At 44.2% G+C, this 24,261-nt stretch overlaps 1 protein-coding gene across 4 annotated transcripts in view; it reads right to left on the minus strand.

The window, feature by feature from the left end:
• Window positions 1-24,261, minus strand: part of myo10 (myosin X) — a 333,744-nt gene that overhangs the window by 17,622 nt on the left and 291,861 nt on the right. For all 4 annotated transcript variants that reach the window (XM_087987033.1, XM_043689681.2, XM_087987034.1 and 1 more), the window contains 5 exons: window positions 23,816-23,939; window positions 14,257-14,554; window positions 10,109-10,313; window positions 9,638-9,774; window positions 6,100-6,217 (listed from right to left, as the gene is read on the minus strand). In XM_087987033.1, the coding sequence (XP_087843159.1) occupies window positions 6,100-6,217; window positions 9,638-9,774; window positions 10,109-10,313; window positions 14,257-14,554; window positions 23,816-23,939 (882 nt within the window). The remainder of the gene's footprint in view (window positions 1-6,099; window positions 6,218-9,637; window positions 9,775-10,108; window positions 10,314-14,256; window positions 14,555-23,815; window positions 23,940-24,261) is intronic.

The raw sequence follows: 24,261 nt of genomic DNA on the forward strand, positions 1-24,261 counted from the left end.
CAAATCTGGGACAAATGCCCTTGCGGGGGCTTTTGCCAGTTCTGCTGGTGAGGTTTTAAATTAGGACAACAGGGATGGGAATCAAAGTATAGGCTTAAATAGGTCTGATTCAAATCAGGAACGGGAAGTAGGGCATTAGTTAGTACTATAGTCTGTGATTCAAAGACAGGAGAAACTAGGCTTAAGAAGCAGCTAGCAAAGGAAATTGATGGCATTGAGCTGTTTATACTTCAATGCTCGGAGTAATACAAACAAAGGTAGACAAACTAGAGACACAGATAAACAAACGGCAGCATGATATCATTACTATAACAGAAACCCGGCTAAAGCAGCAGCAAAATTGGCAGCTCAATATCCCTAGATATAGAGTTATCAGGCAAAATTGAGTAAGTGTCAAAAAAGGAGGAATTAGTAATATTGGTTGAAGAATGAATTACAGTTGTGAGAAGGGATGAGATACTGAATGGGTTAACAAATGAGGCTTTCGGGGTTGAGTTTAGGAATAATAAAGGGACAGTCACACTGTAGGATTAGGAGAAAGTGACGACTGCAGATGGTGGAGATCAGCCTCAAAATGTGTGGCACTGGAAAAGCACAGCAGGTCAGGCAGCATCCGAGGAGCAGGAGAGTCAATGTTTCGGGCATTCCTGATGAAGAGTTTATGCCTGAACGTCGACTCTCCTGCTCCTCGGATGCTGCCTGACCTGCTGTGCTTTTCCAGCACCACACTTTTTGACACTGTTGCATTACACTAAATGGTGATAGGGAAATAGAAAAAACATTCATGCAGACAAATTTCTGCCTTTAGAAACAATATGGCAACAATAGTAGGGAGATTTTAACTATTCTAATACAAACTGCATTTCAAACAGTGCATTGAGGGTGAAATGTTCATGCAGAGCATCCAGGAATTTCTTTTAAACAACACGTGACAAGCCTAATGAGACAGGCAACTCTGAACTTAGTTTTGAGAAAAGAAGATGAGCAAGTCGGTGACCATATTAGGGATAGTAACCATAATTTTGTATTATTATGGAAGAGTACAGAGGACAAATCAGGAGTAAAAGTTTTTAACTGGGGTGGGAGGGGACATGGGGCAAAGTTTACAAAAATGAGAAGTGATTTGGCAGAGATGGACTGGTCAAGACTACTAAAAGGACAGATCAGTGGTAAATCAGTGACAGGCAGAAGGCTGACATGTCCCCTCTAATAATAAGAATGGCATTGCAAAATCTAGGCTCCCATGGTCTTCTAGAAAAATACAGGAAATATTAAAAAGAAAAAGCAAGCTTATGATTGCCGTAAAAAACTCAACACCACAGATCGCCTACAGGAGTATAGAAAATACACGGATCAAGTAAAAAAAACAAAATCAAGGAAACAGCACAAATATATGTTAGCAAGCAAAATAAAGGGGAAACCCAAAGATGTTTTACCAGTCTATAAAGATCAAAAGAATAGTTAAGAAAAAAGTGGAACCTATCAGATAGAGGGAACTTGCGTGAAGATGCAGAGGGTACGGGAAGAATTTTGAATGAATATTTTTTGTCTCCGTATTCACAAAGGAAAGGGATGATATGGATATGGTAATCCAAGAGGAGCAGTGTGAAACATTGGACAAAATAATCATAACGAGAAAGGAAGTGTTGGAGGAGTTGGAATCCTAGAAAGTGGATGTCGCCAGATGGATTGTTCCCTCACATGTTGAAATAACTCCAGGAGCAATTAGCAGCTGCTCTGAGGATTATTTTCCAATCTTCATGAGACACAGGTGAAGTGCCAGAGGACTGAAGGACTGCAAACAATGTAGTTTTAAAAGGTGACAAAGGAAATGCCAAACAATTACAGGCCAGTTAGTCTTTGGCAGTGGGCAAATTGTTAAAATCAATCCTGAGAGATTGGATAAACTGTCACTTAAAAAAGCATGACTAATCAGGAATAGTCAGCGTGGCTTTGTTGAAGGGAGGTCATGTTTCAAATCTAATCTATCCCGTTTGTTGCTTCTTCAAAGAATTCAATGTGGGTGTTGCTACATGGGCTTTAACTAAGGCATTTGACAAGGTCCCACATGGCAGACTGGTCAAAAAAGTAAAAGTCAAAGGGTAATGTGTCGAATCGGATCCAAAGTCGGGTTAGTAACAGGAAACAAAGGGCGATGGTCAATGGCCATCTTTGTGAATGCAAAGCTGCTTCTATTGGCATTCCCGACCCCTGCCTTTTGTTTTATACATTAACGATTTAGATTTTAACATGGGAAATGTGCAGACAGCACAGAAGTCGGCTATGTCATGGATTATCCAGAGGATAGCTGTAAACATTAAAGCTCCAAATACATGTATAAATCCCCAGGACCTGATCAGGTGTACTCGAGAACTCTGCGGGAAGCTAGAGAAGTGATTGCTGGGCCTCTTGCTGAGATATTTGTATCATCGATAGTCACAGGTGAGGTGCCGGAAGACTGGAGGTTGGCAAACGTGGTACCACTGTTTAAGAAGGGTGGTAAAGACAAGCCAGGGAACTATAGACCGGTGAGCCTGACCTCGGTAGTGGGCAAGTTGTTGGAGAGAATCCAGAGGGACAGGATGTACATGTATTTGGAAAGGAAAGGACTGATTCGGGATAGTCAACATGCGTGGGAAATCATGTCTCACAAACTTGATTGAGTTTTTTGAAGAAATAACAAAGATGATTGATGACGGCAGGGCAGTATATGGACTTCAGTAAGACGTTCGACAAGGTTCCCCATGGGAGACTGATTAGCAAGGTTAGATCTCATGGAATACAGGGAGAACTAGCTATTTGGATACAGAACTGGCTCGAAGGTAGATGACAAAGGGTGGTGGTGGAGGGCTGTTTTTCAGACCAGAGGCCTGTGACCAGTGGAGTGCTACAAGGATTGGTGCCTCTACTTTTTGTCATTTACATAAATGAGTTGGATGCGGGCATAAGAGGTACAGTTAGTAAGTTTGCAGATGACACCAAAATTGGAGGTGTGGTGGACAGCGAAGAGTACAACAGGATCAGATTACAACGGGATCTGGACCAGATGGGCCAATGGGCTGAGAAGTGGCAGATGGAGTTTAATTCAGATAAATGCTAGCTGCTGCATTTTGGGAAAGCAAATCTTAGCAGGACTTATACACTTAATGGTAAGGTCCTAGGGAGTGTTGCTGAACAAAGAGACCTTGGAGTGCAGGTTCATTGTTCCTTGAAAGTGGAGTCGCAGGTAGATAGGATAGTGAAGGCGGTGTTTGGTATGCTTTCCTTTATTGGTCAGAGTATTGAGTACAGGAGTTGGGAGGTCATGTTGTGGCTGTACAGGACATTGGTTAGGCCACTGTTGGAATATTGCATGCAATTCTGGTCTCCTTCCTATCGGAAAGATGTTGTGAAACTTGAAAGGGTTCAGAAAAGATTTACAAGGATGTTTCCAGGGTTGGAGGATTTGAGCTATAGGGAGAGGCTGAAAAAACTGGGGCTGTTTTCCCTGGAGCATCGGAGGCTGAGGGGTGACCTTTTAGAGGTTTACAAAATTATGAGGGGCATGGATAGGATAAATCGTCAAAGTCTTTTCCCTGGGGTCAGGGAGTCCAGAACTAGAGGGCATAGGTTCAGGGTGAGAGGGGAAAGATATAAAAGAGACCTAAGGGGCAACTTTTTCATGCAGAGGATGGTATGTGTATGGAATGAGCTACCAGAGGAAGTGGTGGAGGCTGGTACAATTGAAACATTTAAAAGGCATTTGGATGGGTATATGAATGGGAAGCGTTTGGAGGTATATGGGTCGGGTACTGGCAGGTGGGACTAGATTGGGTTGGGATATCTGGGTGGCATGGATGGGTTGGACTGAAGGGTCTGTTTCCATGCTGTACATCTCTATGCCTCTATGTGTTGGTGGAGTGGCAAGGAAAATTACAAATAGAGTTCAACTTTGATAAGTGTGAGGGAAGTCAAACAGCAAAAGGGAATACACTGAAAGGGGCAGATGAAGTGAGAGATCTTTGCATGCAAGTGCACAGATCCCTAAGGTTACCACTACAGGGAGATAAGGTCATAAAGAAAACATATGGAATGCTCTACTTTACTGGCACAGGCATAGAATACAGAAGTAGGGATAGAATGATGAAACTGTCTAAGACTGGCAAGGCTACAACTAGATTATGGTGTGCAGATCTGGTCATTACATTACAGGAAGCATTTAATCACTCTGGAGAGAGTGCAGGGAAGATTTACTTTCTAGTTGCCAGGGTTGGAGAATTGCAGGTATGAGGAGAGATTGGAGAAGTTGGGATTGTTTTCCTTGGAACAGAGAAGACTAAGAGGTGATATGATTGATCTGTACGAAATGGTGAGGGGGAGAGATAAAATACACATCAGTGGACAGGAGGAACCCGTTTCTCTTGGCAGAGAGTTCAAGAACTAGGGTCTATAGATTTAAGCTAAGTGGCAGAAGGATTTAAGGGGACATGAGGAAAGATTTCTTTTTAACGGAGAGGGTGGTGGTGTCTGGAATTCCCTGCCTGAGTTGGTAGTGAGCCAGAGACTCTAAACCCTTCTGAGTAGTCCCTGCACCTGTATCTTAAATCTGTAAGCTGCAGGGCAATAGACCATGTGCAGGAAGATGGGGTTAGATGGGGTTAGAAAGGACATGAGTGTGTCTTTGGGCTGGCAAGGTCAAGATAGGCCAAGTAGTCCCTTCTGAGGTCTATCCTTTCCAAGGTTCGATGGAATATTAATCAGGCGAGTTGTAGTGTTGACAAAACATTGAACAAACTTTAATCCTCATTTAATCAATTAGCACTGATTTAATCAACTAGGGTTGAATGGCTGGGCACCATTTTTAAAGGGTACCTGGAGAGACACTCATTCCCTGCATGCTAGGAACAGTATTCTCAGCACCTGAGCTGCTGCTCTGGGAGCTGTAACTTCCGTCACACCCACACCACCCTCAAGGCTCCTGCAGCTGCTATCCTCTCACTTTTCTTCATCTGTCAGCCATAATTTATCCTCTTTGTTACCACTTGACCTCAATCATCAGTTCATCGTCTCTAGCAGTTGAAGAAAGCACCCAAAAAGAGAGGAAAACAAAACAGTTCTTTACTCTGTCCAAATTCCCCCGGAAAATACCGTGTCTGTCATTTGCCACAGTTAAGCAGTCATGAACCTGTGATTTTGCATCTTCCAATTATATAATTGGAAAGGCAGCTTCAGTTCTGGCAAAGTTGGGTTATATTGAGCAGAATATGATGTGCACTAAATCACTGTAAACAAACAGACTATGAAATCACAGGTACCGTGTTTCCAATGCATATGAATAAAATTAGAAGATTGGAACCAGACAGCTATGACCACTTTGATTGCATCTCATTCTGCAAAATGAAATTTAATTTAACAAATTAATAGTGTTTATTCCAATCATATCCACTGCATTTTTCCCACATATGCACTGAAGAGGGTGAAAGGGAGATTGACCAGGATGTTGCTTGTGCTGGAGAGTTTCAGATATGAAGAGAGATTGGATAGACTGAAGTTGTTGTCCTTAGGGCAGAAGAGATCAAGGGGGGACATGATTGAGATGTATAAAATTATGAGGGGCATAGACAGGAAGAATCTCTTCCCCTTGGTAGAGGGATCAATGACATGGAGTGGGCTTGGCCGGTCTGACTGGAAGCAATTCTGAGGGATAGAGTTAATATGCATTTGGACAGGCAGAAATTAATCATGGACAGTCAGCGTGGTTTTGTTAAGGAGGGGTCTGACCAACTTGATTTAATTTTTCAAAGAAGTGTGCAGATCAGAGCAATACTTTTGATGGGGTCTACTTGGACTTCAGCAAGGCTTTTGATAAGATCCCGCATGGGAGACCGATAGCGAAGGTGAGAACGCATGGGATCCAAGGAAACTTGGCAAATCGGATCCACAATCTTTATGATGATTCATGTGGACCCACAAGTATTGTCAATACTTAATTATTAAGCAATTAGTAAGTAGAATAAATAATGTTACATAGTCTTGGAGTCGCTTTATATCGCAATAATGAAATTTCCAAATAAGTCATTGCTTTTCTATTAATTAGTTGAAGTATTTCTTTGGACAAACCTGTTCAAACATGAAGGCAAATTCCACACTATCTTTTGGTACATTATCAGTGTCAAAGAAACAATAGAGTTTGAAGTAGAGCTTCCATAAGGTATCATCTTCAGAAGTAGCAGTGGCTCTGAGAACAAAACAAGGCAACCGCAATTATTCAGCAGTCTATCAGAAAACAAATACTGTTCAAAGGAGCTAATATATTGAACAATATCAAAACTGCTCCAAGGTTAATTGCGATTCCATAGGTCATATCAAAGTGCTAAGTTTCTGGGGCTGGTGTGAGGTTACTTAATTTGCATTGCTGAGGAATAGCATGCAGTACCTCTGGTATATTATAATCAGCCAACGAACCAAATTGTTGACATTTTGGGAGAACAGAGTGGTCAAAAGTTATGACCAGAGTCAAAAAGTGTGGTGCTGGAAAAGCACAGCCAGTCAGGCAGCATACTGGAGCAGAACAGTTGATATTTCGAGCATTAGGCCTTCATCAGGAATGTGGGCATGGGGGATGCTGAGAGATAAATGAGAGGGGCATGGGGATGGTGGGGGAAAGGCATCTGGCAATGCGATAGGTAGATGAAGGTATAGGTGATGGTGATAGGTTAAGTGGAGGGTGGAACAGATAGGTGGGAAGGGAGATGGACAGGTAGGACAGTTCAAGAGGGCAGTACCGAGTTGGAGGGTTGGATCTGGGATAAAGTGGGGGGGGGGGGGGGGGGGGGGGGAGATGACGAAATTGGTGAAATTGACATTGATCCCATGTGGTTGGAGAGTCCCAAGGCGGAAGCGGAGGTGTTCTTCCTCCAGACGTCGGGTGGCTACAATTTGGCGGTGGAGGAGGCCCAGGATCTGCATGTCCTTGGTGGAGTGGGAGTTGAAGTGTTAGGCTACAGGGTGGTGGGGTTGGTTAGTGCATGTCTCAGATGTTGTCTGAAATGTCTGGCGTCCTGTCTCCCCAGTGTAGAGGAGATCACATTGAGAACAATGGACATTTGTTTAGGCTCAAAACAAAGTGTCAGATGTGAAAGGATCCTTTGGGGCCTTGGATGGAGGTGATGGGGGAGGTGTGGGCGCAGGTTTTACACCTCTTGCAGTGGCAAGGAAAGGTGCTGGGAGTGCAGGGTGGATTGGCAGGAGACGTGGAACTAACAAAGGAATCACGGTGGGAATGGCCTCTGTAGAATGCAGATAGGAGTGGGGAGGGAAATATATCCCTAGTGGTGGGGTCTGTTTGTTGGTGACAGAAATGGTGGAGGATGATGCGATATATCCGGAGTATCCAGATGCTGGTGGAGTGGAAGGTGAGGACCGGGGGTGGGGGTCTGTCCTTGTTGTGATTGGTGGGGTTCAAGGGCAGTGGTGCGGGAAATGGAGGAGATGCAATGGAGGGCATTGTTGACCATGTAGGAGAGGAAAATGTGGTCTTTGAAGAAGGAGGCCATCTGGGATGTTCTGGAATGGAATTGGTCCTCCTGGGAGCAGATGTGGAGGAAATGGGATTAAGGAACAGGGTCTTTAAGCTATGGGGGTGGGTGGGTGCAGTCCAGGTAGCTGTGGGAGTTGGTGAGTTTGAAGTAGATGTCAGTGTTGCGTCGGTCGCCGGAAATGGAGATGGAGAGGTCCAGGAAAAGGAGGGAGGTGTCCCATGTGGTTGGAGAGTCCCAAGGCGGAAGCGGAGATGGTCCAGGTGAGCCTTAGGTCGGGGTGGAAGGTGTTCCTCCCAGAGGTTATGACCTGGCCTTGACTCTGCAGTCACCATTGTAAATGTCAATATATCTTACATTCATTTAGCCCACAACTCTACTGACTCACTGATGCCACCCCCCAGTACAGTCATGGTCCCTCAGATGTTCTGCTTTTATTAAACAAGGAGGAAGCTATCAGCAACACTATCATTTTTACCTTTGAAGTTATGGTGGGACAAAGCTCAAGATCCAAAAAGAAGTTCACTCAGAACCACCATCACTATCCCTGCATTTCCCATGGCTAATCCACTTAGCCTGCACACCCCTGGATACTTGTGGGCAATTTATCATGGCCAATTCATCTAACATGCACATGTTTGGACGGGGGGAGGAAACCAGAATATACAGAGGATACCCACGCAGATATAGGGAGATTGTGCAAACTCCACACAAACAGTTGCCTGAGGCTGCGATTGAACCCAGGTCCCTGGCATTGTGAGGCAGCAGTGCCATAGTGCCACCCTGGCATTATCAGTAAAATGATGAAAGGTGTCACTAACGGTACTACTGAGCAGCAGCTGTTCAGCAATAACCTCATTGATGCCCAGTTTAGGTTCCTCCAGGGCCATTCAGCTCCTGACCTTATTACAGCCTTGGTTTCAACATGGACAAATGAGATAAATTCCAGAAGTGAGTTGAGACTGATAGCCCTTGACATCAAGGCCACATTCAATTGAGCGTGGCATCAAGAAGCTCTAGCACAACTGGAATCAATGGAAATTGGGAGAAAGCTGTGTGGAGTTTGCATGTTCTGCATACATCTGCATGAACTTTCTCTGTGTGCTCTGGTTTTCTCCCACAGTCCAAAGATGTGCAGGTTAGATGGATCAGTCATAGTAAAAACCTCAGGCGGAATTATGGGGATGGTGTGATTAAGATTAAGAGACTAAATTCCCTACAGTATGGAAACTGGCCCTTCGCCCCAACAAGTCCACACTGACCCTCTGAAGATGAGCCCACCCAGACCTTTCCCCTACCCTACATTTACTGGTGCACCTAACACTAAGGGCAATTTAGCATGGCCAATTCACCTGCCAGCACACCTTTGGATTGTGGGAGGAAATCGGAGCACCCGGAGGAAACCCACAGAGACACAGGGAGAATGTACAAACTCCACACAGACAGTCGCCCGAGGTGGGAATTGAACATGGGTCCCTGTCGCTGTGAGGTTGCAGTGCTAACCACTGAGCCCTTCTTGGGAGGGTAGGTGCAGATTTGAGGGCTGAATGGCCTCTTTCTGGCACTCTACTGATTCTATGACTGGAACATAGGGAGATGGTTGTGGATGTTGCAGGACAGTCACCTCAGCTTCAACCTACACTCTGACTTCTCCCATTTTCCCCATCATCTTTCACCCTCTTGTGGTCATCTTAGACCAATGCCTGTTTTAAAAGGAACAACCTGGAAGTTCCTGTATCACATGGTGCTGTGAAAGATTTTAAAAACAGCAGTGCATTTAAATTGGTATGCTGTTCACAACAGAAAATGATTGGATGGAAATTTTGTCAGACTTCACAACCATTACAAATATTTCACAATGTCCACCCAATGATCACTTAACTTGCTTGCTCTTGGGTTACATGTGTGTCTGGAGGATTCCCTGCTACTGGGAACACAATGGTAACATCTAGACAGGGAACTGGATCTTAAAATGAAATAGATCTAAAACCTTACCTGCACACTGAAATCCTGCCACAGGAAATAATGGGCCAAGCGATCTTCTACAGAATATGTTTATAATTAAAGCTATTTTGATATCAACCAGGAGAGATCTGGTAAAAAAAGGGGCTAGCACTTACTTTTCAAATTTTGCCAAAATATCAGCCACAACTGTTTTGCTTTCAATTGCTTTATCAGTAGTACCCTTATGCTCAAAGAGAGCAAACATATTTCTGCAGTTCTCCATGGCCAGCCCACGAACCAACTTCTCAACAACCTGCAACAATTGAAGTTAAAATTTTATTTGTTTCCTATTGTCAGTTATTTTGCAATTGCCATTTTAATTTCTTGCCATTGCATCAAACTCTGGCAACGAAATAGTGAGCCCATCTACCCCATTTGGTTTAGACAGTTTATGGATCGTTGAAATTTACTGTCTACAGGCTAAAGGAACATCTCTTTCACAACAGCAAGAATTACAAGACCATGCATACCATCCTACCAATTTGTACTAAGGTTCATTAATGTTTCAATGCATTTAGAAGTACAGTGGCTCTCAACAAGACAACAAAAATGAAATTCAGAAGCCCTTTTCTGTTGTGAGGCCTTACCTCCCCTGCAGTTGCATGAGAATTAATTGTGATTTGGCAGGAACCACCTCCATGGCAATAAATGGTAGAGGTCATCTCTCGCCTGTTAATTAAGGCTATGATTTCTTCTCGGGAAGGCACATATTCTCTGGTTTTAGTTTTCTTTAATGATTCGTATATGAATATGGCATACTTTTCCAACTCTCCTTGAAACTGGTCACGTACCCTAGTAAGAAATCAAATTGCAACTGGAGTCATCTTTTCAAAACTTTGTTTGTCAGCTGAAAACAGAACCGCAATTGAAATATATTAAATTAAGATTTGAGCACAAAAATTAATATGAGTGAAAGCACTTGTACAAGATAATTCATTCTTCTGCACAAATCCGTATTTTTCTATCCTTATCCCATATTGGGAATCACAAGTATAGGTCGTTCAGGTCAACTGATTCTTCAAAAACAAGCCAAGCCTATTCCTTAATTTAGGTAAAAACAAGGACTGCAGATGCTGGAAACCAGAGTCTAGATTAGAGTGGTGCTGGAAAAGCACAGCAGGTCAGGCAGCATCTGAGGAGCAGGAAAATCGACGTTTCGGGCAAAAGCCCTTCATCAGGGATAGAGGCAGGGTGCCTGCAGGGTGGAGAGGTAAATGAGAGGGCGGTGGAGGTGGGGAGAAAATAGCATAGAGTACTATAGGTGAATGGGGGTGGGAATGGAGGTGATAGGTCAGAGAGGAGGGTGGAGTGAATCGGTGGAAAGGAAGATAGGTAGGTAGGACAGGTCATGGGGACAGTGCTGAGCTGGAAGGCTGGAGCTGGGGTGAGGTGGGGGAAGGGGAAAAGAGGAAACTGGTGAAGTCCACATTGATTTATTCCTTCAGTTATGCATTTGTTCATAACCTTATTGATTCCTGACAGTTGATAGCATACATAGAATCAGGAGTTTTTAAAAACAAAGAATGGCCCAATGTGTCCTTGCAGGTCAAGGAGCTATTATAAATATGATTTCTAGCACTTGGTCTGTAGCCTTGAATGCTGTGGTGTTTCAGTGCTCATCTAAATACCTCTGAAATGCCTCGAGGGTTCCTGTCTTCATCACCCTTTTTGGCAGTGAGTTTGGGAGGAACTGTTTTCCTTAAATCCCTTCAGAAACTCCTGCTCCTGGCCTTAAAACTGTATCCCTGGTTATTGACTCCTTTAGTGGATGAACGCCTCATCTTCCGGCTAGGAACCCTCCAACCACAAGGGATGAACTCGGATTTCACCAGTTTCCTCATTTCCCCTCCCCCCAGCCTGTCTCAGTCAAATCCATCAAATTCAGCACCGCCTCCCTAACCTGCAATCTTCTTCCCGACCTCTCCGCCCCCACCCCTATCTGTCCTATCACCCTCACCTTGACCTTTTTCCACCTATCACATTTCCGACGCCCCTCCCCCAAGTCCCTCCTCCCTATCTTTTATCTTAGCCTGCTGGACAAACTTTCCTCATTCCTGAAGAAGGGCTAATGCCCGAAACGTCGATTCTCCTGTTCCCTCGATGCTGCCTGACCTGCTGGCTTCTCCAGCAACACATTTCCATCTATTGACTCCTTTACTAAATGGAAATGTTTCTCCTCATCTATTATGCTCATGCACCCCATATCCCTGCACCTCAACCTGATCCCCCTCAGCCTTCTCTGCTCCAAGAAAAACAATCACAGGCTACCCAGTCTCTCTTCACAGCTGAATCACTCCAGTCCCGGCAATATCCTGGTGAGTCTTCTTGCACCCTCTCTCGTTCAGTCACATCTTTCCTGTAGTAGGCTGACTAGTTATGTGCAACTCCATCATAAGCCTCCTTGCTCGTGTTTTGAATGTTTTGATTGATGAAACGCTTTCTTGACCACTTTCCTGCTGCCTAACGTTTACATCAAGGTCCCTCTGATCCTGTATACTTCCGAAGGTCCGACAATTCATTGTCTACTTCCCTGCTTTGTTCGACCTCCTTGAATGCATCACATCACACTTTTCAGAATTGAATTCCTCTTTTCAGCCTGACTAGCTATTGATAGCACACAGAGGTCCAAACAAGGCCTAACAAGGCCCAGTCAAATATGCCTAAGCACCTAATTATTCTAATCCCATTTTCAAGCACTGGGCCCATTGCCATGCACACCTCGTCACTGCAAGTGCACATCTAAACATGTCTTAAGTATTATGAGAGTTTCTGCCTCTACTATCCTTGAAAGCACTGAGCTGCAGATTCCCGCCACACTATTTTTCTAAGCAACCTGTTCACAGATGTTATCACGTACCTCTGGAGCAAGTGGGTCTCTCAATTCAGGGGTAGGAAAATGACCACTCACCACAAGGAGGCCCTTCAGATTCCTGCCCCAAATGCATTGGCCTCACCCGGTCACCTCTTCCAAAATGTCAATCAAGTTGGGAAGACAAACTTGATTGAATTTCCCCTTAACAAAACCATGCTGGTTGTTCCAAATTAATCCCTGCCTCTCCAAGTGTAGACTAATTCTGTTCCTCAGAACTGCTTTCAATAGTTTCTGACCACTGAAATTAGAATGACTGGCTTGTAGTTTCCTGGCTCATCCCTTCTTGAATAATGTACAACAGAGGCCGTCCTCTAAACCTATGGCAGCTCTGCTGTGGTCAGAGCGGCTTGAAAAATTATTGCCAATGCCATACTATTTTCTCCCTTGACTCGCTCTCAGCCTGCAAAACATTTCATCTGACCCTGGTGATTTATCTGCTTTTAAACTTGCCAGACCACTCAACCTCCTTTCTTTAATTGTATCACAATCCTTCTTCCTGATTTCTACAGACAAATCGTTCCTCTGATGAGTAAATACAAGCGCAAAGTATTCATTTAGAGCCCTGCTTATGTCCTCCAAATCCAAATCGTCTTTAATGGGCCCAACTCTTTTCTTAGTTATTTGTTTACACTTAATGTACTCGCAAACTAAATTCGGATTTTCCTTTATTTACAAGCCATTCCCCTTTCATGCTCCATTTCACTCTTCTAATTTCTTTTTTTAAAAAAAGTTCCCTCTTACACAATTTATACTCCAAGGACTTCTACTATTTTGAACCCTCAGTATCTGCCATTTATTTTCTTTTTATCCAATTCTATATATCCTTCAACATCCGAAGTTTGATGGATTTGTTGGTTCCACACTTTATCCTTATTGGAACATGGCCCTGTATATTCCCTATTTCCTTCTTGAATGCCTTCCACTGTTCTGACATAGCTTTACTTAAAAATATCAGTTCCAGCTCAGAGTCCGCTCTGGCCAAATCATACCTGACGTTAAAAAAACTGGCCTACCCCAGTTTAAAACTTTGATTTCAAGACCATCCTTCTCCTTTTCCATAATCATCTTGAATCTAACGGAGTTATAATTGCTACCTACAAAGAGCTTCCCCATTGATACTTCAACCATTTTCTCAGCCACGACCACCTCTCTCTTGTAGGGTCTTCTACCCAATGGCTGCAAATGATCTCTTCTGGATGCATTTTGAGAATTCTATTCCCTCTCAAGCCTTCACACTGTGACTACCCAGTCAATGTCGGGTAAGTTGAGAACTTTCCAGATTACATTTTAAAGAGTAAAAGTATCTGCTTTTGTATTTCTGACAACGTGGGGGCCTATAATACACTCATAGTAATGTGATTGTTTCTTTTTGGGTTTTAGCTTCTATCCATACCTTCCAAGATGTCAACCCTCCTTACGCTATATGTTTCCATGCTGTACATCTCTATGTCACTATAACTCCAACATTACCTCCTTGCTCTTAAACTCTCTGTCATGACTGATAAAAGCAAGTATCCCATCTGTCTTCTTAATATCCTATTCATGTGCTTTGCCATTTTGGAGTGGGATTGCCAGAGTATTTGTCAAGAGGAGCCTCCATTGTAGGGAATTCTACAACCAAATAAATTTCTTCTCTCAAAGTGTGATGAAAGTTTGGGATTCTGCAATCCAGACAGCAGAGAGGCTGAATCATTCAATGTGTTCTAGGATGTCAAGGAGATTTTAGAACTGCTGGGGAGTCACAGGTTATGCAAAGTTGAGACCAAGACTAGATCAGTGAACAGCAAAACAAAACAGAGCACGTCTTATTTCTTGCATCACGTTTTTGTCTTAGGTTGAACAAATGGATGCTGTGAATTTTACCTTTTGAGGTGGAATTTGAGGTATCTCAGGATAGTACGGCTTGGCACAAATGTACAACTCATGCAGGCCAGTAATTGCCAACTGCGCAAGTTGCACTCACTCCCTGGGTGAGGCACTTTGTTTGTCTGTTTGACAAGTTGGCAGTAAAGTTCATCCTGTAGAGGTTGCAGATCTTGTCCAGTCTGTAAAATATCCTGCAGGATGGGAATTGGATCAGAAGCAGACTGCAGTTGAAGTAAGGAATTGAAGAGACTGATGGCTTCATCCTGCAGAGTTATGTAGCCTTTTTCTTTTAACACTAGGAAGAAAACAAACAGCAGAAATACAGGAATGATTTTAGTCAAAGTCAATACATGTAATAGATGTTGGAAACACATCACAAATATTATTGCAAAATAAAATATACAGCTCTTTACTAATTTCATGGTGGAAGACATGGGAGATTTTGTTGGATACATGCCTTTATGAAATGTTGAGTGGATAATGGAGAATTGAATGCATCAGTTAAAAAGCCTCCACAATTTTCTTGGTATTAGATTAGATTAGATTCCCTACAGTGTGGGAACATGCTCTTCGGCCCAACCAGTCCACATCGACCCTCCAAAGAGTAACCCACCCTGACCCATTTCCCTCTGACTAATGCACTTAACACTATGGGCAATTTAGCATGGCCAGTTCACCTAACCTGCGCATCTTTGGACTGTGGGAGGAAACCGGAGCACCCGGAGCAAACCCACGCAGACAAGGGGAGAACGTGCAAACCTCAAACAGACAGTCATCCGAGGCTGGAATTGAAACGTGGCATTGGGGAAACATTCAAAGCATAGCAACCAAAACACAGTACAGTTCAAATTTGTTCTGGACAAGGCAAAAGATGCCTTTGGGTTGGGACCAAGGTAGATTTTATTACAATAAAGCAGGCTGAGGCAGCAGTAGACTGGGAACTGCTCCTTGTGACAGAGGAACAGTGGGGAGCATCCAAAAAAAAAAGAGTTGGCAAGAGTACAGATCCAACTTGGGCAGCACGGTAGCTTAGTGGTTAGCACTGCAGCCTCACAGCGCCAGGGACCCAGGCACAATTCCAGCCTCGGGTGACTGCATGGGGTGGGGGGAGGAGTTTGCATATTCGCATAGTGGGTGTTGTGGTTTCCTTCCACAGTCCAAAGATGTGCAGGTCAGGTGAAGTGGCAATGTTAAATGAAACGTAAAAGGTCGATGGGTTACTGTCAGGGATTGGAAAGCGAACTGGCAGGCAATGCAGGGAGCCCCTGTGGCCGTTACCCTCAATAACAAGTATACCGCTTTGGATACTGTTAGGGGGACAACTTACCAGGGGTAAGCAATGGGGCACAGGTGTCTCGCAAAGAGTCTGTCCTTGTTGCTCTGAAGGCAAGTGGGGAGAAGAGCAGAGCATTAGTCCCCATAGTTAGGGGGACAGATCGGAGGTTCTGTGGGAATGGGAGAGACTCATGATCGGTGTGCTGCTTCCCAGGTGCTAGGGTTTGTGATGTCTCAGATCGTGTTTTCGGGATCCTTGCGGGGGAGGGGGAGCAGCCCCAAGTCGTGGTCCACATACCCACTACCGACATAGATAGGAAAAGGGATCAGGATGTAAAACAGTACTTCAGGGAGCTAGGGTGGAAGCTTAGAGCTAGAACGAACGGAGTTGCTATCTTTGATCTGTTGCTGTGCCACTTGCTAGTGAGGTGAGGAACAGGGGGAGAGAGGGAGGGGGAGAGGGAGGGGGAGGGGGAGGGGGAGAGGGAGGGGGAGGGGGAGGGGGAGGGGGAGGGGGAGAGGGAGAGGGAGAGGGAGGGGGAGAGGGAGGGGGAGAGGGAGGGGGAGAGGGAGGGGGAGAGGGAGGGGGAGAGGGAGGGGGAGAGGGAGGGGGAGAGGGAGAGGGAAGGGGAGAGGGAGAGGGAGGGGGAGAGGGAGGGGGAGGGGGAGGGGGAGGGGGAGGGGGAGGGGGAGGGGGAGGGGGAGTTGGACACGTGGCTACAGGGATGGTGCGGGAGGATGGGTTTCGGATACCTGGATAATTGGGACTTATTCTAGGGTAGGTGGGACCTCTACAAAAAGGATGGTCTACACCTGAACCAGAGGGGAACCAATATCCTGGGGGGAAATTTGCTCATGCTATTGGGGTGGGTTTAATCTAATTCGGCAGGGGGTTGGGAACCATAATTGTAGTTCAAGTAAATGGGAAGATAAGAATGAAGTGAAGTCAGAACGAAGGTTTCAAGATTGTAAGAAGGTACCGTCAGGCAAGAAGTTGGTTTGAAGTGTGTCTACTTCAATGCCAGGAGCATCTGGAATAAGATGGGTGAACTTGCAGCATGGGTTGGTACCTGGGATTTCGGTGTTGTGACTGTTTCAGAGACAAGGGTAGAGTAGGGACAGGAATGATTATTACAGGTTCCGAGATTTAGATTTTTCAGTAAGAACAGAGAAAATGGTACATGAGGGGGTGGTGTGGCATTGTTAGTTAAAGATAGTATTACAGTTGCAGAAAGTACATTTGAGGACTCGTCTCTTGAGGTAGTATGGGCTGAGGTTAGAAACTGGAAAGGAGAGGCAACGCTGTTGGGAGTTTTCTATAGGCCTCCAAATAGTTCCAGAGATGTGGAGGAAAAGATAGCAAAGATGATTCTGGATAGGAGCGAGAGTAACAGGGGAATTGTTATAGGGGTCTGTAACTTCTAAAATATTGACTGGGAATACTATAGTTCAAGTACTTTAGATGGGCCAGTTTTTGTCCAATGAGTGCGGGAGGGTTTCCTGACACAGTATGTAGACAGGCCAACAAGAGGTGAGGCCATATTGGATTTGGTACTGGGTAATGAACCCGGCCAGGTGTTAGATTTGGAGGTAGGTGATTACTTTCGTGACAGGGACCACAATTTGGTTATGTTTACTTTAGTGATGGAAAGGGATAGGTATACACCAGAGGGCAAGGGTTATAGCTGGAGGAAAGGCAATTACGATGTAATCAAGCAAGATTTAGGATGCGTAGGATGGGGATGGAAACTGCAGGGGATGGGCACAATTTGGAGCTTATTCAAGGAACAGCTATTGCGTGTCAAGTATGTACCTGTCAGACAGGGAGGAAGTGGTTGAGCATGGGAGCCATAGTTTACTAAGGAAATTGAATCTCTTGTTAAGAGCAAGAAAGCGGCTTAGTTTAGGATGAGATGTGATGGCTCAGTGAGGGTGCTTGAGAGTTCGAAATTAGCCAGGAAAGACCTAAAGAGAGAGCTAAGAGGAGCCAGGAGGGGACATGAGAAACCATTGGTGGAGAAGGATTAAGGAAAATCCTAAGGCTTTCTGTAGCTATATCAGGAATAAAAGAATGACTGGAGTAAGATTAGGGCTAATCACAGATAGCAATGGGAAGTTGTGTGGGGAGTCAGGGGAAATGCTAAATGAATACTTTGCGTTAGTATTCACACTAGAAAAAGACAATGTTTGAGGAGAATACTGAGATACAGGCTACTAGACAAGATACTATTGAGGTGCATAAGGAGGAAGTGCTACCAGTTCTGGAAAATGTAAAAATAGATAAGTCCCCTGGGCCGGATGGAATTTATCCTAGAATTCTCTGGGAAGCCAGGGTGGAGACTGCAGAGCCTTTGGCTTTGATCTTTATGTCATTATTGCCTACAGGAATAGTGCCAGAAGACTGGAGGATAGCAAATGTTGTCCCCTTGTTCAAGGGGAGTAGAGACAACCCTGGTAATTATAGATCAGTGAGCCTTACTCCAGTTGTGGGTAAAATGTTGGAAAGGGTTATAAGGGATTGGTTTTATAATCAACTGGAAAGGAATAAGTTGATTAGGGATAGTCAACAGTTTTATGAAGGGTCGGTCATACCTCACAAACCTTATTGAGTTCTTTGAGAAGGTGACCAAACAGGTGGATGAGGGTAAAGCAGTTGACATGGTGTATATGGATTTCAGTAAGACATTTGATAACGTGCCCCGAGGTAGACTATTGCACAAAATACAGAGGCATGAGAGTGAGGGTGATTTAGTGGTTTGGATCAGAAATTGGCTAGCTGGAAGACGACAGGAGGTCGTGGTTGATGGGAAACATTCATCCTGGAGTTCAGTTACCAGTGTTATAGTGTAAGGATCTGTTTTCAGTCCATTGTTATTCGTCATTTATATAAATGACCTGGATGATGACACAGAAGAATGGGTTCGCAAATTTGTGGATGACACTAAGGTCAGTAGAGTTGTGGATAGTGATAAAGGATGTTGTTGGTTTCAGAGGGACCTAGATATGATGCAGAGCTGGGCTGAGAGTTGGAAAATGGAGTTCAATGCGGAAACGTGTGAGATGATTCACTTTGGAAGGAGTAACAGGAATTCAAAGTTTGTGAGAAGATTTGTAGCTCGGGTGCTCATTGTGGTTCTGTTCGCCGAGCTGGAAATTTGTGTTGCAGACGTTTCGTCCCCTGTCTAGTGACATCCTCAGTGCTTGGGAGCCTCCTGTGAAGCGCTTCTGTGATCTTTCCTCCTGCATTTGTAGTGGTTTGAATCTGCCGCTTCCGGTTGTCAGTTCCAGCTGTCCACTGCAGTGGCTGGTATATTGGGTCCAGGTCGATGTGTTTGTTGATAGAATCTGTGGATGAGTGCCATGCCTCTAGGAATTCCCTGGCTGTTCTCGGTTTGGCTTGTCCTATAATAGTAGTGTTGTCCCAGACGAACTCATGTTGCTTATCATCTGCGTGTGTGGCTCCTAAGGATAGTTGGTCGTGTCGTTTCGTGGCTAGTTGGTGTTCATGGATACAGATGTCTTCCTGTTTGTCCTATGTAGTGATTTGTGCATGGGATTTTGCACACTACATTGGTTTTGCTCATGCTGGGTATCGGGTCCTTTGTCCTGGTGAGTTGTTGTCTGAGAGTGGCTGTTGGTTTGTGTGCTGTTATGAGTCCTAGTGGTCGTAGTAGTTTGGCTGTCAGTTCAGAAATGTTCTTGATGTATGGTAGTGTGGCTAGTCCTTTGGGTTGTGGCATGTCCTCATTCCGTTGTCTTTCCCTTAGGCATCTGTTGATGAAATTGCGGGGGTATCCATTTTTGGCGAATACATTGTAGAGGTGTTCTTCCTCTTTTTGCAGTTCTGGTGTGCTGCAGTGTGTTGTGGCCCTTTTGAACAGTGTCTTGATGCAACTTCTTTTGTGCAAGTTGGGGTGGTTGCTTTCGTAGTTCAGGACTTGGTCTGTGCGTGTGGCATACGGTGTGTTAGCTTTTATTGGTAGAGGAATTGAGTTTCAGAACCATGAGATCATGTTGCAGCTGTACAAAACTTTGGTGCGGCCACATTTGGAGTATTCTGCACAATCCTGGTCACTGCATTATAGGAAGGACGTGGAAGCTTTGGAAAGGGTTCACAGGAGATTTATGAGGATGGTATGAGGATGGTATGGAGGGAAGGTCTGACGAGGAAAGGCTGAGGGACTTGAGGCTGTTTTCTTAGAGAGAAAAAGGTCGAGAGGTGACTTAATTGAGACATATAATCAGAGGGTTAGATAGAGTGGACAGTGAGAGCCTCTTCCTTTGGACAGCGATGGCTAGCACGAAGGGATATAGCTTTAAATTGAGGGGTGATAGATATAGGACAGATGTCAGAGATAGTTTCTTTACTCAGAGAGTAGTAGGGGCGTGGAAAGCACTGCCTGCACCAGTAGTAGACTCACCGACTGTAAGGGCCTTTAAATGGTCATTGGATAGGCATATGGATGAGAATGGAATAATATAGGTTAGATTGGTGCAACAATCTAAAGCCAATCTGTGCAATCATCGAGGGCTGAAGGATCTGTACTGCACTGTCATGTTCTATGTTAAATTGCCCATAGCATTCAGGGATGATTAGGTTGGATGCATTAGTAGGGGAACTGTAGAATAATAGGGTAGGGGAATGGGTCTGGATGGGTTACTCTTCAGAGGGTCAGTGTTGACTTGTTGGGCCGAATGGTCGGTTTCCACACAGTAGGGATTCTTCAATGATTCTATGAACATGTAGCCTTTTGAGGGAAATGTAGGACCAATACATTCAGAGAATCCTGGCTGTCAAAGAAAGTTTAGGACCAGATAAAAAAGAAATGTTGAGCTTTTAGCAAGTCTAAAGGATGCAATTCAGCTCCAGCCCTCAAGGAATACAGGAAGTTTCAGGAGGGAAGTTAAAGAAAGAGCAAAAAAGGAGGCATGGAAAAGGACTTGTGAATAGGATTAGAGAGAGAATCCTAAGATATTTTATAAATATGTGAAAGGGAAGAGGTTAACGAAGGAAAGAAGGCCCATTAAGGATCAAGGGGGCAACCTGTGTGTGAAGCCACAGAACATTGGAAGGGTGTTGAGTGAATACTTCTCTTCAGTCTGGAAAAGGAGAACGTAAGTACAGGATTCAGGAAAAGGGAATGGGGTGGACTTGCACAAGTTGACATAGGAAATTGAGAGGTAATGGAGGCTCTGTCAGGCTTAAAAACAGGATTCCTCTGGCCTAGATGAAGTAGATCATAGTCTGCTGTAGGAGGTGAGGCATGAAATTGCAGGGGCTCAGAGACAAATTCCTGGGGAGGGGGGGGGGTCCTCGTGGGGAATGTGCCTGAGGACTTGCTGATGCCAAATTTGGTTTCAATTTTTAAGGGGGACAAACCAGGAAATTACAGACTGGTGAGTCTCATGGCAGCGGTGGGAAAACTATTGGAGAGAATTGCGAAGGAGCGAACCAATACCCATTTGGACAGGCTTGGGTTAATTAGGGATAGTCAGCATGGCTTTGACAGAGGGAGGTCATGCCAAGCAAATCTGTTAGATTTTTTTTTGAAAATACGATCAAGTGTGTGGATGAAGGAAGTTCAGTTGATGTAGTTTATATGGATTTTAGCAAAGCTATTGATGAGGTCCCACCTGGGAGACTGATTGAGAAGGTTACAGCACATGGAATTGAGGGAAACCTGGCGAGATGGATCAGAACCTGGTTTAGTGATAGGATACAAGGGTAATGGTGGAAGGCTGTTTGAGTGACCGGAGACTGGTGTCCAGCGGTGTACCACAAGGATCAATACTGGGACCGTTGTTGTTTGTTATATACATAAATGTGGGCGGCACGGTGGCACAGTGGTTAGCACTGCTGCCTCACAGCGCCTGAGACCCGGGTTCAATTCCTGCCTCAGGCGACTGACTGTGTGGAGTTTGCACATTCTCCCAGTGTCTGCGTGGGTTTCCTCCGGGTGCTCCGGTTTCCTCCCACAGTCCAAAGATGTGCAGGTCAGGTGAATTGGCCATGCTAAATTGCCCGTAGTTTAGGTAAGGGGTAAATGTAGGGGCATGGGTGGGTTGCACTTCGGCGGGTCGGTGTGGACTTGTTGGGCTGAAGGGCCTGTTTCCACGCTGTAATGTAATCTAATCTAATCTAAAAAAAATGATAAAGATGAAAATGTGGGGGGCAATATAAGCAAATTTTCAGACAATACCAAGATTGGTAGAGTGGTTGATAGCAAAGAAGATGACTAGGATGATTGTTCCAGTAGGTTACAGGAGGACATAGATGGATTGGGCAGATGGGAAGATCAGCAACAGATAGCATAAAAGTGCAAAGTGATGCACTTTGGAACAGGAAACAAGATGAGGAGGTATTTAATGAGTGGCAGGACACCGTAGCTTTGAGGAACAGAGGGAATTTGGGGAAATGATTCTCAGAGCCCTCAAGTTGATCGAGCATGTGACTAGGATTGTTAAGGGGTATGGGCCACTTGCTTTCATCAGTTGTGGCATGGAGTATAAGGGTAATGTTGGAGTTGTACAAAGTGTTGGTCAGACCATAATTCGAGTACTGTGTGCAATTCTGGTCCACCTCACTACAGCAAGGATGGGATAGCACTACAGGAGGTTCAGAAGGGGTTCACCAGGATGTTGCCTATGATGGAGAAATTGAGCTATTAGGAGAGACTAGATAAGTCTTCTCTGCTCTAAAGAAAACCTAAGTGGAGACATGATTGACATGCATATGATTATGTGGGGTATGGACAGGGTGAATAGAGAATAGCTTTCCCCTTGCTTGACAAAAATCAATCATGAGAGGGCATAGTTTTAGCTTAAGGAGCAGAAGATTCAGAGGGGATTTGGGTAAAAACCTTTTTCACTCAGCAGGGTGGAGAAAATCTGAAATGTCCTGTCTGTGATGGTGGGGGGCTGGAAACCTTAAAACCTTCACCAGGTATTTGGATCAGTACTTCAAATATCACAACATTCAAGGATATGGGACAAATGCAGGAAAATGGGATTAGCACATATTTAGTTGTAGTTATATCAGTGCAGACTCAATGGGTCTTTTCTGTGCTATACTAAAGAGCTGGAATTGCACTTTCAAGTACATGACATCAACATTTTCAGGTGACATGAAATCTGGAGGTATTGTCAGCAGACAGCAATAGATTTCAAGGGGACACAGACAGGTTGGTGTGAATGATCCAAACCCATAGCCATCTCACTTAAACGGACACAAGTATGAAATGGGAGGGAGAACAAAACATAAAATAAAAATACTATTCTTAAGGAGGTGCATGAGTGGAGACACCGAGGACTACATCTGCAGAGACTATTGAAATGCTCAGTCACATTGAGAAAGTGGTCAATAAAATATAAAATCCAGGTCTTTTTAAAGGAACATGATATCAAAGAGAGGGACAATAAGTACGAAACATTAGTTTAGCCTCAACTGGAGTATGCATTTAATTCTGGGCTTTTCCTTCCAAAGTCAAAGTCATTAGGGATGAAGTTGAATGTGCTCACAGGAATGAGGGATTTCAGTTGTTTGGCTGTATTGAACGGGAATAGCGTCAGCTCCTTCAAGAAGGTTCAGTGATTTGATAGAGGTGGTCAAATCCTGACAGGTCTGGATAGAAAAGAGGGAAAATAGTGTTCCCTTTGGATGAGGGAGTTGGTAATGAGAGCACATATACTGAACTTGAACAGCAAATGGATCAAAGGTTTTATGAAATAAAACTTTTTTAAAAACAAAAGGTTGTTAGGATTTTGAATACTCTGCAATGTAGTGGATACAAATTCAGTTGTGACATCTCAAAGGGAGTTGAATAAGCATTTCCAGAGAACAATTTACAGCACAGGAGAAGAGTAGGGCAGCAGGATTTGCTGAATTGCTATTGCACCAAATTGGCGCAGACTCGACAGGATGAATAGCTTTCTGTGCTGTCCAGGATTCTATAATACTTGTGTGCATTTCCAATTTCCATTGTTTTCATCACTGCTTGGTTGTGCCTCCCACAGTAGAGGTCTTACGCTCTGGAGTTCCCTTCTTAAATCACTATCTTTCTTTCCTCTTTGCACCTACCTTAATACCAAGCTTTTTCGCCATCCTTATGTATTTTGGTGTCAAATTTTGTTTGACAATGTTGTGACACTCAGTTCATAGAGTCATAGAGATGTACAGCATGGAAACAGACCCTTCCGTCCAACCCGTCCATGCAGACCAGATATCCCAATATTATAGAAATGTAACTTTCAGTAAATTATACAACAGATATTCCTTACTCACAAGTTAAATTGATGTCTCCGTATGGTAGTGGCAAAAGTGAGGAATGCAGAGGATGATGTGTATAACGTAGAATTGGGTTCCTCTTGTAGATTTGTTCCACAACGTCAATATTCAGGCTGTTTTCCTAATGTGCAGGACACAAAAATTTAAGTTTCTTTCTCCAATTCCCAAAAACACATTGTAAATCCTCATTAATGGCTAACCATGCTTTTGCTTAGACTGTTACAACAGATCCTTACTGGAGAGCAAAGTGATTTTGCGGTACAATGTGTTGTTGCCCTATGTGAGAAATATGATCTTTGCAGGAAGAATTGATGAAGTTATTCATTCAGGTGTGATCACTCCAACTCAAAAAGGCTTTCCAATGGCCCAAGGTTTTGCTGTGGTGCAGATTCATCAGAAAGATGAAGTTATCAAGGTCATTGCACAGACTCTATTTACATTCA

The sequence above is a fragment of the Chiloscyllium plagiosum genome, unplaced genomic scaffold (genome assembly GCF_037043375.1).
Source record: "Chiloscyllium plagiosum isolate Xiang-an unplaced genomic scaffold, Cpla_swu_hap1 HiC_scaffold_5, whole genome shotgun sequence".
Classification (NCBI taxonomy): Eukaryota; Metazoa; Chordata; class Chondrichthyes; order Orectolobiformes; family Hemiscylliidae; genus Chiloscyllium; species Chiloscyllium plagiosum.